General features: G+C 39.1%; 1 protein-coding gene across 8 annotated transcripts in view; it reads right to left on the reverse strand.

Moving 5' to 3' along the window:
* Positions 1–16,063, reverse strand: part of GTF2I (general transcription factor IIi) — a 101,477-nt gene that overhangs the window by 49,235 nt on the left and 36,179 nt on the right. For 7 of the 8 annotated variants that reach the window (XM_039562704.1, XM_039562700.1, XM_039562705.1 and 4 more), the window contains 4 exons: positions 14,757–14,834; positions 8,183–8,242; positions 6,642–6,704; positions 4,873–4,977 (listed from right to left, as the gene is read on the reverse strand). In XM_039562704.1, the coding sequence (XP_039418638.1) occupies positions 4,873–4,977; positions 6,642–6,704; positions 8,183–8,242; positions 14,757–14,834 (306 nt within the window). The remainder of the gene's footprint in view (positions 1–4,872; positions 4,978–6,641; positions 6,705–8,182; positions 8,243–14,756; positions 14,835–16,063) is intronic. The other variant, XM_039562701.1, reaches the window with a different exon arrangement.

Here is a 16,063-nt window from a genome sequence, read left to right on the forward strand (position 1 = left end):
CAGATGTGGACCAACCAACTTAATAAAGATTCATCAGACCGTCGGGTGTAATCTCTTCTTAGGTCGTGAGGGTTTTCTATGGACAGAGACTCAATAACGATTTCTCATTCTGATTGCTCTGCTGGCTGTGAGGATCCTGGCTCCCCATCCCCATCCACTGGGTGAATGGATTTGGTTCATGTTTCCTTTTCTGGAAAGGACCAGTTGCCATTGGCTTAGGCTCCCTGTCTGGTTTAGCTGCAGCCTGAGAGACTGGGCTGTCTCCTGCTTCATCCTCTAGCCCCTCTGACTGTATCTGCTGCATCACAGTATCTAGAAGAGCATTAGGCAGGGCCAAGCATATTGCAATGAGCTACTTATCTGTAGGCTTTGGAAAACACATTTTGGATGTAAAATTGCCCAACCAACTGAAATCAATAACCCAGGGAACTGACCTTCAATGGTTACCTCAACCTCAGGTTTCTCACTTGTTTCTGATGAGTCATGCTGGGAGGAATCTGAAAGGGAAAACAGGAATGCCGAATGACGAACACACAAAAGATTTTCAACCAAACATGCCATGCCTTTGCATTTAAACCAACATGGTCAAAGAAGCCCCTTGCACTCCCAGCATGCAAGAAAAACAGAAGCAAAGATATGTTACCATAAGCCTTTGAGCAATTCCAGACAAAGGCAAGGAGGGGAGGATTACACTTGCTAAACTGCGCGTGCAGCAGTGCAGAGTTGGTGCTATGACAGAAGGAAGTTCCAGAGTCTTGGCTTTGTAGGGTTAATACAATCATAAGTATTTTCCCCTCTGCTACCCTGGATTACTGAAAATATAAACAAAGGCTGTGATCCCCACAGGTTATGTATTTGCTTTACCATCTCTACAGACTCATGGCTGCTCCGTTAGAATGCTTTCCATCACAGGCTGCAAGGCCAACAATGAAACATGGGAGGGAAATTCATGATCACCATGCTTTTGTTGGGGCAACACAAACAGGATTAGCTCATCAACACTTGGTGGGAGAAAGAGCAATTTATACTTAACTGCAGTACAGTCTGAGAAAGTGAAGCTAACTGTATCAGAAACTATATCAAGATTAGGCAGCAGTGTGTGAAGGAACATATTTTAGCTACTCTGGCACAGTAAAGCTGCGCTTGTGCATTTTGAAGAGGATCTTCTTTCAGGTCTCTCTAAGCTGGAGCATGGCATTGCTTTGGGAGCTGGTCTAAAGGAATCTTTGTTTCAAAGGTTTCTCTTCACATGATGTGGTGTACAGCAGAAATTCAGCAGTATCTACTGAGGCACCTTAACTGCCGTATATTTGAACTATGTCAAATACATCATCCAGTTCATGGAAAACAGAGTGTGGTGTTTTGGTCTAATTCCAAGTGAGTGCTGGGTAGATAACTAGCAAACGCAAAGTACAACAAAAGCAAAGAATTAGGAGTTGTTTCACTAGACATGAACATAAAGTATGGTCGTAAAAATAATTGACCACTTAGAACCTTTCTGAGAGAATTAAAGAAGTTAAAAAAATTTTAAAATATACAGCATTTTTGGAAATTTAAGAACAGCCACAAGACTGGCAGGTGGTCCACCTAGTCCAGCACCAAATCCCAGAGAAACACTCACACTTAAAGGACTCATGCAAAAAACTCAAAGCACATGGCAACAAAGTTCTGGAAGAAAACTCCCAGATTGGACATTTCTTCTTAAGACACATTAAACCAATGGTTTTAAACACCAAAGTAAGTTTTTTAACAATGTATCATCAGCACTAGGTCTCTTCTCATCTTGGGGAAATACACACAGCTCCTATGCAGAAGCCATCTTCACAGGTCTCAATGTTGTCATTCACCAGCACTGGCTCCAGTTTCTCAAACGTGATTTTGTTCCCTTTAAAACAATTTCTTCTGACACTCATAACCTTAACTTTCTGATTGCTGAATTGCAATCACACCGTGCTGCCCACTCGTCCAATCTCATTAAGACCATCTCAGACACCTACAGCAGCTACAGCTAACCTGGGGGATTGCAGGCACACCATGGTTTTGCCACTTCCCTTTTCACCATCTTGCCAAGGTTACTGGAGGGGAAAAACACTGAAAACCCCCAGTGACATATACCAAAATATACAAACTCTGACGGTTTTCTTTGAAGGAAATTGTCACTTGTGCAAACCTGTATCACTGGCTGTAGCTTTCAGACAAACTTTAGGAAAAGCTTTAAATGCCTCTTCTACCTATTTCTGTACTAAAAGATGGATTACACCCAAGACTCTATAAGACCCAAACACTGCCGCTGATTCTTCTGTCTTACTTGTTTTTGTGAGGATCAGCAATAACTAATTTCCATTGCACAGAATCCAGACAAGGCTGCCTACTCTGTATGCCTATTTAAACCACAAATGAAACTGAAGTTAGACTGTTACCTGCCATTTTTAGCTACTGCCTCTAGACCTTTTCATAAATACCAGCCTTCACGAGCAACAGATTGATTTGATTCACCAAAACCACGTGCAACCTTCCACACCTCTCTTACAGAAACTTGTGAAGAAGAACAGAGCTGAGAAAAACGTGTGTAACAAAACCTTAGTCTGACTCAAAGGACCACACTCAGCAGCTGTAGCTATAAAATTCTAGTCAAAAGCAAGGCAGAGTCAAGAGTCTTGGTCATTTCCTATCACACTTCCCCTTCCTCATGCTCTCTCTTCACCGTCAGGAATAAAGCACAGGGCATGATGCTGGGGAAAACAAAGTACCGAGATTTCTCTACTCAAGTGAGTTCAGTTCATAGTGCAGCCAGCACGAGCAATGAACTTTATTCTCCTTTATCAGAAGAAATGCTGCTGAATTTCATGTAATGGTACCCTTAACTATGGCGATACCTACCTTCAAAGCAAAACTAATGGGATTTGCAAGAAAGAGCATTGCTGCTAGCAAAACCTGCCTAGAAATGCACCCGACTCAGGCTGGAGAGCCACGTGCCCAGAACACAGGCAGCCTAACCATGATGTACTTTTCACATCCCGTCAACACATTAAACTTTGGGTCACGAGCACTTTAAAATGCCTTTCATGATTTAAAATAATGACCACGCCCATCACAACTTGCTTATACCAAGCCCCAGAGTGGCATGACTTGGGAGTGTGGCAGGATAGGTATTTTTTCCTTTCTCAGGGAATTTTCTCCCATTTGTTGCCAGGGAGATGATGAATAGACAGCAGTCAAGAGAAAATAGGTTGCTGAGTGCCTTGGCATACTGCTGGAATGGTTATGGGGGAGAAAGGGGAAATGGGGTTGTTTTGGCAGTTTCTTAGCTGGGGGTGGTCACCCTGCCTTGTTCGAAGCAGAGATGCTCGTGTGGTCTTTCTTCACCTTGGACCTCTCCTGCACAGCGTTTTTCAACACTACTGTGGAGCTCTGCCTCCTGCCATCTTGTAAGCCTGTCGCCTTCAAGAGAGAGAGTCCTGGCCACTACACTGACTAAGACTTCTCTGGCTGCCCGTTCCAAGAAAGACCAGAACGGTCCATGTGGGTGCCTGGGGAAGATGTCCCTTCCCCACTTTTGCTCTCAGATCCTCTGCATGGAGGGGCAGCTTGAGCTGCAGCAGCACCGCTGATGGATGTTTACTCTGCACAGTAGTATGACATCAGGATAAAGCCCTGCCTTCCATCCAAGCAGGTACCAGCTGCCATTAGTAGTGCCAAAGATCCATCACCGCTCGCGTGGGTGCCTGGGGGAGTCGACCCTTGTTCCCTCTCCCTCATCTGAGCTGCCTCCACCACCAGGGATGTCCCACTCTTGTATCAGAGCGTCCCCCGAAGCCGCAGGGCAGTCACTGCAGTGTTTCTGCCTCCACACAAACCAAGAGTGATCCCCTGCTGGCAGTTATTGTAACATCACAGGGGAAATCAATTAATGGGCGGGACAAAGCAGTTACTGGGTTTGCTCTTTTTTTCCTCATTGCTGCTGTTATTGGTCTTGTTTGTCTTATTCTATAGAAATATACATGTGTGTGTATATATATATATATATATATATATATAGTCCAGTAAAGAGCTATTATTCCTTTCCCCATATTTTGCTTGGAAGCCATAAATTTAAAGTCATAAAAATTTGGGAGGAAGGGGGTCATCTTTCAATTCCAGAGAGGTTACCACCTTCCTTGGCACACGACTGTCTTTTAAACAAAGAAAGGGAGATTAAAAGCAAAACAAAACAAACATCACAAAAGACAACCCAGTGGAAATATGAAAAGAGAATGCTTGAAGAAGACATACAACTTCAAGTAGGCAACATCTTTCCAAATATTTCTGGGAAAAAATATCCAATGATGTTAATTTATCCTCACAAAAAACATTGCACATCTCAAATGCTCTAACTCTGTTTCCACATCTGTTCCTTCACTGCCATTGCAACTCTGGGAGATGCCTTCCAAAATATAAAGTAAAAAACATAACTCCTGACTGCACAGAACCTTATAAAAGCAGACAGATTAATGTGTCCAGAAACCACACCAAAACACTGAATAAAGGACAGGTACAGGACTGCAAAAAATCCCATGCAAAGCATCTTTAACCAGAGTAAACTGAAGTGCATGGCTGCATTACTGTGGAGAACCCAACATAAGGCATCATGAAACAACGCTACCAAAAGATCCCAGCTTTCTGTGAGTCAATTTACGTGGTCACGTCAAATACCAAAAAACTACAGAGGTAGCCTATGATGATGATTTTACTGCTGCAATAGACCTACACAGAGCCCATGGCACTCACATGAAGGCTTGCCCTGGCATGTCTCACTCCTGCAGCACAAAATTACCCAAAACCTTCTCATAAAACAAAGCAGGGAGACAACATCATCTTCAATTTTCGTCTTACCAAAATTAAACTCTTTTCCGTTTTTTCTCCCACTATTGGCAGCTTCAGTAGCCAACTTGGTGTTCTTCAGTCTCTTGTCAGGGGGGAGGTAGTCATCGTCATCATCTTAAAGATACAAAAACACCAACACTGGTTTTATGTCCAGGGAACTCATGTGCAGCACTGGAACTGCTTTGAACTTCAAAGCTCTTACAGAATTAAGGAACTGTGCTCATTGCAACAAATTACTTATCTGAGTAACTCTAGAAAGCTCCTGTTCCTACCTGTGAAGGAATAACTTGTGCAAAAGGACCTGGGCAAAGCACAAGACAGCAAAAAACAAAGCTGCTTCTGAACTTCCTAAGGAAAACAACATTGTCTTCTCAAACGTGACTGGACATCACATGATCATAAAACGACCACGCAACAGCAAACGGAATCACAAAAGAAATTGTGCAGATATGGACTTTTTTCTCTAACTGGAAGTAATAGCATTCCACTTGTAGATCTCAAAACACAGTACCTAAGTTTTGCCTTGAAGAGCTCAAATGTTCTAAACCCACTTTCAAACCAGTGTAAATGGGCTCCAATGAAATTCATTGAACAGGTCAGCTCTACCTTAAACACACACAAGTGGACAGGCAGGAAAACAACAAACCTAGCAATTTGTCACACAGCTGCTACTTAGCCAGTCACTTCCCAATCCACCCCTACCTTCCTTATGGAAAGGAGTTTAAACTGTACACTGCCCAATTACCAATACCTGCAACCTCAGAGAAAACAAATGGTTAAAGCAGACAAAGAAAACTAAGTTCACATACAGAAGAACATGGACCCACGTCAACAAGGGTATGGTTTACTTAGCAAGAATATCAATACATATTGACATATCTTGTACCTATACAGTTCTGTTAATCTCTGCCACAGAAAACCTTCTCAGAGCAATTCTACTTTTGTGCTAAAGGCCTTTACATATACGCAGAACTTAAGGACTCTTCTCATAGAAACTTTTCTGTTGAGGTAACGTAAGCGTCATTTCCGTGCTGCATTGTAAAGCAGTGAAAGTAATGCCAGGAGTGCCCACTTTGTCCTAAATGCCCTGCCTACTTTCTAAATTGCTGATTGGGTGGTCTTAAGCTACTTCCACAAGCAAGCACTGCAAAAGCCAATCTCAGCAGGGTTTTTAAGCAGTTACAGGACACTAATTCACAAATACAAGAAACACAGATGACCTCCAACCAAGACCCTAGCAGGAGAACTACAGGGACACTGGTTAGAGGCTTTAGAGCCCTTTAAACAAGAATGGGAGGTGGTAAGTACAAAGGTTTCTATCTCATAGTTATTGGCCGAGGCTTCACTTTCACCACGTGAAACACAGCCCTTCTGTTCTGGTACCATCCTTCCCAGAAGCTAGTGTTAACTACAAATTTTACATATAACTACAGTGTGTTTATAAAGAAATGTGTTCTCCAGAATGAATGAATGTTAAAACGACTTCTCTGTTCAATGAGTATTTTTCATTGCCAGCACTTGAAAAATACACAGAAGACACAAATTGCTGTCAGGCATCATTTCAAAAACAGCCCAGTATGTCCAATATGCTTCAGTATATTGTGCTTTTCTAATACTTCTCAAGTAGGTACGTTTACCAAGCAGTGCACAATCCAGACTGCACTCAACACTGGCACACAATTCTATTCATTCCGTGCCAAGTAATGTAGGCTTTGGAAAACACATTTTGGATATAAAAATTGCCCAACCAACTGAAATCAATGACCCAGGGAACTGACCTTCAACAGTGACCTCAACCTCAGAATCCTCACTTGTTTCTGACGAGTCATGCTGGGAGGAATCTGAAAGGGAAAACAGGAATGCCGAATGCCGAACACACAAAAGATTTTCAACCAAACATGCTGTGCCTTTGCATTTAAACCAACATGGTCAAAGAAGCCCCTTGCACTCACAGCATGCAAGAAAAACAGAAGCAAAGATATGTTACCATAAAAGCCTTTGAGCAATTCCAGACAAAGGCAAGGAGGGGAGGATTACACTTGCTAAACTGCGTGTGCAGCAGTGCAGAGTTGGTGCTATGACAGAAGGAAGTTCCAGAGTCTTGGCTTTGTAGGGTTAATACAATCATAAGTATTTTCCCCTCTGCTACCCTGGATTACTGAAAATATAAACAAAGGCTCTGATCCCCACAGGTTATGTATTTGCTTTACCATCTCTACAGACTCATGGTTGCTCCGCTAGAATGCTTTCCATCACAGGCTGCAAGGCCAACAATGAAACATGGGAGGGAAATTCATGATCACCATGCTTTTGTTGGGGCAGTGTGCACCAACAACACAAACAGGATTAGCTCATCAACACTTGGTGGGAGAAAGAGCAATTTATACTTAACTGCAGTACAGTCTGAGAAAGTGAAGCTAATTGTATCAGAAACTATACCAAGATTAGGCAGCAGTGTGTGAAGGAACATATTTTAGCTACTCTGGCACAGCAAAGCTGCACTTGTGCATTTTGAAGAGGATCTTCTTTCAGGTCTCTGTATGCCTGACTATGATACCATGCTGATGGCTTCCTTTACAAATATAAAAATACCACAGTAATAATACAAAAGGAACTTTTAAGACTGACTATTTAAAGTATTTTCACTGGAGAAATTCCAGAATTATTTTGTTCACACGAACAACATTCAGAAGGCTGTTTTCACGTTTTAGAAATTCATGGTAGCAGGAACATTCTGATCTAATGACAAAATTCATGGGCTTAAAGCAGGTTAGTGTTTTCTAATCTTTGCTAGTGGGCAAACTAGTATTTTTAATGCAAACAGTAAAAACTTTTTTAAAATTGCACAATTTTTTCGTAAATGTATTTCAGCTATTATGGAGTTTCAGTAAGGAAATGCTTCCACTATCAGAGACTTTCCATTAATTTTTTTGTTTATGTGCTCATTCACCACACACTGAACTGAAAGAAATTAAGTTGCACTCACAATTTATAAAGCAGTGTTTTATTCAACTTTACAAGCCATTATGAAACAGACTGAACTTCTTGAGCAACATACCAATTCACACAAATCACTAGTGCTTTAGAGTGATCAACCTGATACTCCTCTTTAAGTTTAAAAAAAGGGAAGAAATTAAGTTCCTGTCTACATGTCTCTCTACTTGGACAGCTGGAAATAAAAGCAACCGAAATTTTCATTTCTATTCATGTTTAAGTTCCAATACCCTCAGTTTTATGGCAAATCAAGTAGCAAAGCTGTGAAAAGCAAAACTCACACATTCAATTTCCAAAACAGATGTGAGGAAAGCAAAAGATCTACCTGTGTAACTTTTCCCAGGAGCAATTTTTTCATCTATCTCTGATGTTCTGGAAGGGCCTGCTTGAGAAGAGAGAGAACAGTTTTTTAAGGGTGTCTCACAACAAACATGTATTTCCAGTCCATAAAGGAATTTGCCAAATAACTCTTAATTTCATATATTATGTGCTCACTTCATACTTTCTATAATGTTGAACTTTGGAAAGACTGTGTTAAATATTAAATATTTATAAATCCTTACTTACTTGGTTCAACATAATAAAAATGGGGCTAGTGGCAGCATTGTGCATTTCTTTGACTACTGAACAGTCAAGAGACGAATGCTGAGCAGCAGGCTTTCAACTGTTTTTTAGTTTCAATAAACTGATTTTTAAAAATTAAATGTTTATGCTTCTGCCATTCTTCAATGGCATTTTAATCAGCTAGATCTTGTTCCTGTTTGTTAAAATTTATATTCCTAAGGAGTATTCTTTGACTTCAAAATTTCTACCTACACTAAATACATAAATTCACAGGGATTAATTGCTTTTCATTACAACAGGTTTTTTTTGAAGACTACAACAGACTGGTTAAAAAAGACTGGTGCAGAAAGCAGCACAGAAACTACACTTAACAGATTAAATTAACACTCCTAAAATCCTACTGCTTAACGCTCTGGCTCTCCTGCAGCTATGCTGGAAGGGTGAGCTGCTTATAGCACAACTGACACCAGACTGAGCAAGAGGCCATTCTATGCCACAGAAATAGCACAGGTATGGAAAACTAGCCTAGGTGTGGCAAACAGGAGTAACTGGAACTGACAGATTTGGACTAATTGTTCTGTGCAAATCCAATAATTTCTGTGTTCATTTGCAAAAGCAATCTGCAGAAGATCATATAGCTGATCAGAAATTCTAGTTGTTTAGAGGTATGTTCATAAGTGTATCAAGAGTACTAACAGTTTCACTACAGAAAAACTACTGTTAACTAATAAGGCAATGAAATACTCTAAACTCTATTTCATCTGCACAGTAAACAAGAAAACACAGAAAATATTACTGTCACAATCAGACTTTTTAAGTATTTTAATCAAGTAAAAGTACATACACAGTATCAAATAAGTGAATATTTAAGTATTAAAGAAAATAATGATAATTAGGTGGTTACAATAATGCTAACTTGAACAGTTCTGCCTAATTTGATTATTCAGATTTTCAAGGAATTTTAAAAAGAACAGCATTTCAAGTGAGGAACCTATGCACGGTTCTTTGCTTGACACACATTTCTTTCAGCAAGTGCTGCTTAGATCTGCTCCTGCCACTTTTCCTTGCAGGTGGAAGGTGCTTCCCTGTTGTTTTTTTTAAAATATTTATCTGTTTACTTCAGAGGAGCTCCCTGATTTTGTTCAAAACACAGCTCCACAAAGACTGATGTTGACACAGTCGAGACCACAGTCCAAAGACAGGAAAAAACAGGGAGGAAAAGGAGCAAGGCAGAGCCAGAGACACTGGTGGACCTCCAGGCCTCACCAGAAAGAATTCTTATACCAATAGTGTGATCTGCAACTGTCAGGGGTGAGTGGGTGTGCTGAAAATGTCTCCATGGACTAAATTTGCTTTTATTTAAATCAGCATATTCAGCAGATGCACCAGTCAGGTTTGTCATTTCCTAAGAACTCCTGTGAACATGCAATTATTATAATTCATAAGGCACTGACACACAGGAGTATCCAATCAACTATAACCAAATATCCCAAAATATGCACATAGTTTTGCATCTATTCTTTAATTCAGAAATCCTGACAGGATTGTTTCACCTACATATTCTGCAGTATTCTCTATTGCATTATCTTTGTGCCAAATACATACTGTGACAGAAATAAAAAAGGGAAAAATAGTAGTCTTTCACACATTCAAACTTGAAGAAATATTTCTCTAGTCGAAAAGAAACTAAGTAGACTTACAGCCCTTAGGATTAAGCACAGACAATTCAGTCCTTTAATCTTTAATATTGATAAAAACTACAGTACATGTAGTAAAACCATTAGATTTCTTTAAAAAGTGACCAACACAGTTTATTTCATGAAACTTTAACCTTTTTTCATATGTGAAGCTTGGACAGAGAAAAAAGCAGTTTGAAAAAATTGTTTCAGAAATTAAGAAGTGTCAAACAATATATTCTACTGTCTTAATTTAGTAAAGACTAGAAAATTAAATTTGAAAGAGTTCTACCACCAAGAGATAATAACAAAAACAGATACATTTCCACTTTACTGCATTCATGCCCACAACAGGCAGAAATACACAGACATGACATAACCAAGGAAAGCAAAAATCAAGTACAGTGGTAACCAGATCAAAAGAAGTTCCATCCAGAAATAAAGATATGAGAAAAATCACGAAGTAGAAAAATAAGAAAACCCAGGAAAGAAGAACTAAATTCTACTGCAAAAGGTAGGATGTAGGAGGAAGGATGGACACAGACATGGGGGATTTAATTACTAAAACCACAGGACACCTTAGAACATCTTTCAGTATGGTTATGTCTCGGAATCTGAACTTCAGATCTGTAGACAAAGCTAAGCAGTTTCACCTTGAACCAGAGAAAGCACCAAAGAAAGCAGAGGTATGGTCTTCAGCTAACAGCCAGCTCTGCTACACAGCACAGACACTTGGGAACTCTCAGACCAAAACTTGGTCTTTTATGAGCAGATAAATACATTACAGATCATGCTTGGGCTGGAGGAACCTCTGTAAGAGATGGCTGTTGGCATAAATTTAAACTCCTGAAATGCCTGTCACAAATAGGTGATATTTCACATTCTAACAATTCCACTAAAAACAAGAGTAGATGTCATTCCCTCCACAGTCACAACTATCCTTTCTGTCTACCCACCCACACAGCATTTACTTACACTGATTCTAAACCTCTCAGCCTCAGTTTCTAATGGATTATGTCCTAATGTCCTACTAACACTACAGAGCCAAACCTGTGCCACTTGGCAGAAGGAATGGATTTATTATCTCATGGATAAGCATCGCCTGCAATGCTCACTTTTCTGGGCTTTTTCTTGGCTACCCATGTAGTAGCAATGTGACCTAGATGTGATTCCTTTCAGGAAGCACAACATTGTGATCAAGATATTTTCTGGAATTTCTTGGTTTAAGATAGTATCTGCATACTCAGCCTTACATGCCAGCCTAGCTTCACAGCTATTAAAATGGACATTAATTCTAGTATTCTGAGAGATCTTCAAAGGAGAAATATTTTCTTGCTAGAGACATACTAAAAGACATTCATTACTTTTAAGGCTTCAGAGTGAGAATAAACGCAAAGTTTACATTCCCATTTTGGGCTTTTTCTTTCTAGAGGAAGAGATTTTCAATCTCATTTGGGTTTGGATGAATGTCCTATAGTCTAACTGCCTCACTAACATTGTCAAAATATCCAAAACTGACAGCACTGTTAAATTACATGGCGTTTTAAAGAGAAAAGCTGCTAGGCAGTTTTTACTCACTTCTAAGTGTTTTATAAACACAACCAGCCAATTCACAGGACAGACTGTTTACAGCCTTTTCCTTCTGCTTCCATTTTCCTTTGTTTTAACTTCAAGGCATCAGCGGTAGTGAAGACCTACATCCACAAAATTTACAGGATAACGTGCCACTTTTACAAAGATTTTGGTCCTTAGTCAGCAAATAATTAAGTTCTGTATGGGATATGCCTCCAAAAAGCCCTGCTTTACCCTGTGCTAATAAAGCACAGAGCACTCAGCACTTACTCAGCAGTGCTGCACTTTTGAGCTCCAAAGGTTTATTTTTATATAGGACAAATGGGGTATTCTCAAATCTAAAAATGTATCTGACTCCGAAGAGATGATTATTTAATTTGTTCGTTTCTAGTAAAAATACTAAATTCTATTTGAACCATTAAACCAAGAAAGAGTATTTTAAGTTGTTGGGGTTTTTTTTCATAAGAGCCATAATAACTGGTACTTACAGATAGGGCACACGCAGGAATATTAACTAAGATAGCTGAAATGCTCCAGGCTGTTTCACTTAGTCCTGATGATCACTAGTCACTCCTTTTCCTCATTTAGTCAATCATCAAAATCTGGACCCTTCTTTCAGGAGAGGTTGTCTTTGGTCTCCACCAAGTTTAATAATGCAGTAACCTTAATATTTGTCCTGGACACTGGAAAAAAACACCCACTGCCATAGTGCTAGTGCCCACTGACAGAAAATTGTCCCTTATATTCTGTTAAAACATGAAGTTTTAAATGGCTGAAGTCCCTATTTCTCAGTCATCTTACTGTGTACTGCTAAAACAGTTCTAAATTTAGTAATTCAGTATTAACTCATGGCAACATCCAAATGGTGCAACCTACTACCAAGATGAAAAGAACATCCACCTACAGCTGTAATTTTCCCTCTTTGATTAATAGGAAGAGTTAGTGTGCCACCCAGGCACACAGCACTTTGACCAGCATTACAGATCTTTGAGAAGAAGCACTTAGAGAAAAAACATAACCATGAAATTTTATCAGTAAATCATTTTCTCCAGGAAGCCCTAAGCAGATTGCTGTTCTCTAACAATTGTTTCTTCTTAGAAATAGATAAGCCTGGCTTTTGCTGTAGGTTATTTTTAGCAAAATTTATTACCTTATCCATTTTCTTTATTTTGTAGCATGTCTCCAAAGGCAATGCTGGGGGAGACTACGTCACTCCTCAGGAACACCTCTGTGCAGAATAACTGCACTTTTCTATGCTTCACTTCTTGTACAGCACCACCACCCAAACACAAACACCTATGTGCCTCCAGAATTTATAGCTCTCTACAGTTTGGACAACCTTTGGCTTGAATCAGAGTAGCTACTTGAAGAATTAAGGGGAAACTGCTTTACTTGTCAAGTCAGCATGACTTGACATGAAAGAAAAAACATCTCTTTTAGTTCACAGCACCCCATCACTTCCACCAATATACACAGTTTTGTCTTGTTTTAAATGCCATTTCGGAGAACTACACTGCAGGTGGAGAGGGGGGATTATTAGTCAAGCACCACCTTATCAGAAAGAGATATATATTGCTCTTCATCAATCAGAAGATTTAAATTTAGAGTTGGGTCAAAGACAACAGAAATCCCCCCTGTCAAATGTGCTTAGACTTCACTCTGGAAGCATATTGTGTAACTTGGATTTTTCAGCTCAGACACACACATCACAGTGCAATGGATACTATTTTGTAAAGAAGCGATTTCAGTGCAGACTCTCTTCAGATGGCATTGAGTTACACCGTGGGCTATTGGCCAAATTCCAACACCATTTTTATGCATGAAATGGAAAACCACAACGGGGATGAGAAGCAAAAGGATGAAAAGACTTGGCTTTGGAAGGAACAATGATTAGGTTGTTTTCACATCAGTATCTACTTTTACTACATTAACTCATGCCTGTAAATGTACCTCATCCTCCAAGGCTAGGTAATGTTCACATATCAAGAGCAGATAATCCTAACACCTTTCCAGTTCCACAGTCAAGGGGTGACACTTTGCTATACTATGATTGAGATCTCCCTGAATGATGCTCATATGTTACTTGAGATATGCTAGGGTGAAAATATTGATTCCACAATCCCACAGTTAGTTACTAAAGCACATTAGAAAACAGTCTCAAGAATCTTCATGTCTGAACACACACAAAAATGTTATCTCAATAACATATAATATTACAAAATAAAGGGATGTGCTGTTTTGCACTTCACTGTTGAACATGTAACTATCATTGAGAGATGTGTGGCAGCTTGCCCACATTTCTTTGTATTACTCAATTAACCTAATGACAAATACACATAGGTTGAAATAATAAATCTAAGGTTTTAGTTATTTTATATTGCCATTTATAATCACAACTTAATTACTGTTCATTTCAATATAAAGAAATAACAATTTCTGTTTTCCACTCCTAGCTGAGATCAATGTGTTAAATGGATACATAGAGGTGAGGCAAAGCAACTGGGAGACAACTTAAAACATCCAGAGGCTGAGCCATGGGCCTCATAAATATTGTTATGCTTTTTCCACATAAATAAACCTTTCAATACAATTTTGACACATACTGGTCATTCCATACAAGAGAAGTGATTGGTAACACTTCCAATCACAGAATCCTAGAATGGCTGATTCTGTGATGTACAATGTATAAAAGTTACTGAAACTTTAAACTAAAGAAAAAAATTCAAGCAGTGCTCTAGAAAGCATCACTATAAAGGTTTATTTCCTGTTTAACTAAGTCATTGGAGTTACAGAGTCTGCACATTGAACTCTCAGAAAAATACATCATGCAGTTCAAAAGACCCCTGGAACTTCTCCTTCAGACCAAACACACACATATGGGTTCGGGATGAAGTTGTTCTTTAGGTCTTTTGGCATTCTTCACCAGATCTGAAGTAATAGGCAGTGATGGAAATGCTGTATCATAACAGAGATAAGTCATTACATGTTTGATGACCAAAAATTAGAGAAAGAGAGGCATGGAGAGATCAACACTTAGGCAACCAATCCTTCCATGAGATAAACGCGTATGAAAATTAGTATCGTTACCGGAAGTATTAAATTGATAGTAGTTAGGATCATCTGTTTCCTGCTTCATTGTTAATGTTGACATTTTTGAAGAAATTCCTGTAGAAGCAAAAAAGGAATCAAATATGGAAACTAGTAATAAGCAGATTCTTAAAACAAAACAAACAAAAGCACCCACCAAGATCCTTGCTGGCCTCTATTAAAAAAAAAAAGAAAATTACACACTTGTTGAGCTAAAACAATGGTAACAAAGTGATCTGCTGGTTTCTTACGTTTCAATTTGGTCACCTCCAGGAAGGATCCAGGACTAAATACTTCCCTACAAACTACACTTCCCTGCAGATGTTGTCTCAGATCTGAATAGTATTTTAAAAATGGGCTTCTTCCTCTTTGCATGCTACCACAGGAAAAAAATATATTTTATCACTCATGCTGAAAGTCCTAGAAAAGCTCGTGGTCACTCTTCTGTGAGAATTACTTAAAATGCCTAGAAAGCTGCACTGGAAAGAGTCTGGGACTGACTTGGCAAAAACTTCAACTTAACCCTTTGTGTATGTCAAGCTGAACATTAACCATGGAGGGTGCCTAAACCACAAATTTGAAGTTGTGAAGCACAAAGAACAAGAGCAAAAAGCTGGACTACATGTAAAAACTTAATTCTAATAGGAAAGTGAGCACTGCAGCCCAACCCAGCAAAAGGGAAAGCCACTGATACATCTCCCAGCACACCTGCTACCTCACAGGCTTTAACGGGATTATCCTTGCCTTTACATCACAGCACACACTTAAGCATTAAGCACAGTGCCTTGGGGAATCATCTGCTACCTGCAGAGCAACTTAGGAATGATTTGGCAATCTTTTAATAACACATCTTGTTATTTATGAATTTTTTATTTCTCTTTTAGCTAGAAAATGGACATTTTTTCATTTTCAATATTTTAGGAATATTAGCAAATAAACCAAGTTTTTGCTTCCCATTAGGGACAAAGACATCTTGAATAAGAACAAAAAAAGCCAATAAACCAGAGGAATTTCTTCTTCTCTAAATTACATAAAGATAAATTTAGTCTACAATGTATGAAAAATTTCCTCCCTCTTGAAATGGAAGCATTTGGCTAGGGTTTAATAGTTGATAAAAACTCAACTGAAAATTGACAGTTTCAAAGAAAGAAAAGTTTTTCCATCTCACCATCATTTCATTTCCATCTCAAAGGATGTCTTTTTGCTACTTTTCTTTTTTTTTGGAGCTTTCTGTCTTTGCTTAAGTTCAGTCTTCTGAACAGAACCTGGCCTTTTTTTTCTTTTTGCTGCAAATTAAGGCAAATTTT

Source organism: Corvus cornix, chromosome 19 (genome assembly GCF_000738735.6).
Source record: "Corvus cornix cornix isolate S_Up_H32 chromosome 19, ASM73873v5, whole genome shotgun sequence".
Taxonomy (NCBI): Eukaryota; Metazoa; Chordata; class Aves; order Passeriformes; family Corvidae; genus Corvus; species Corvus cornix.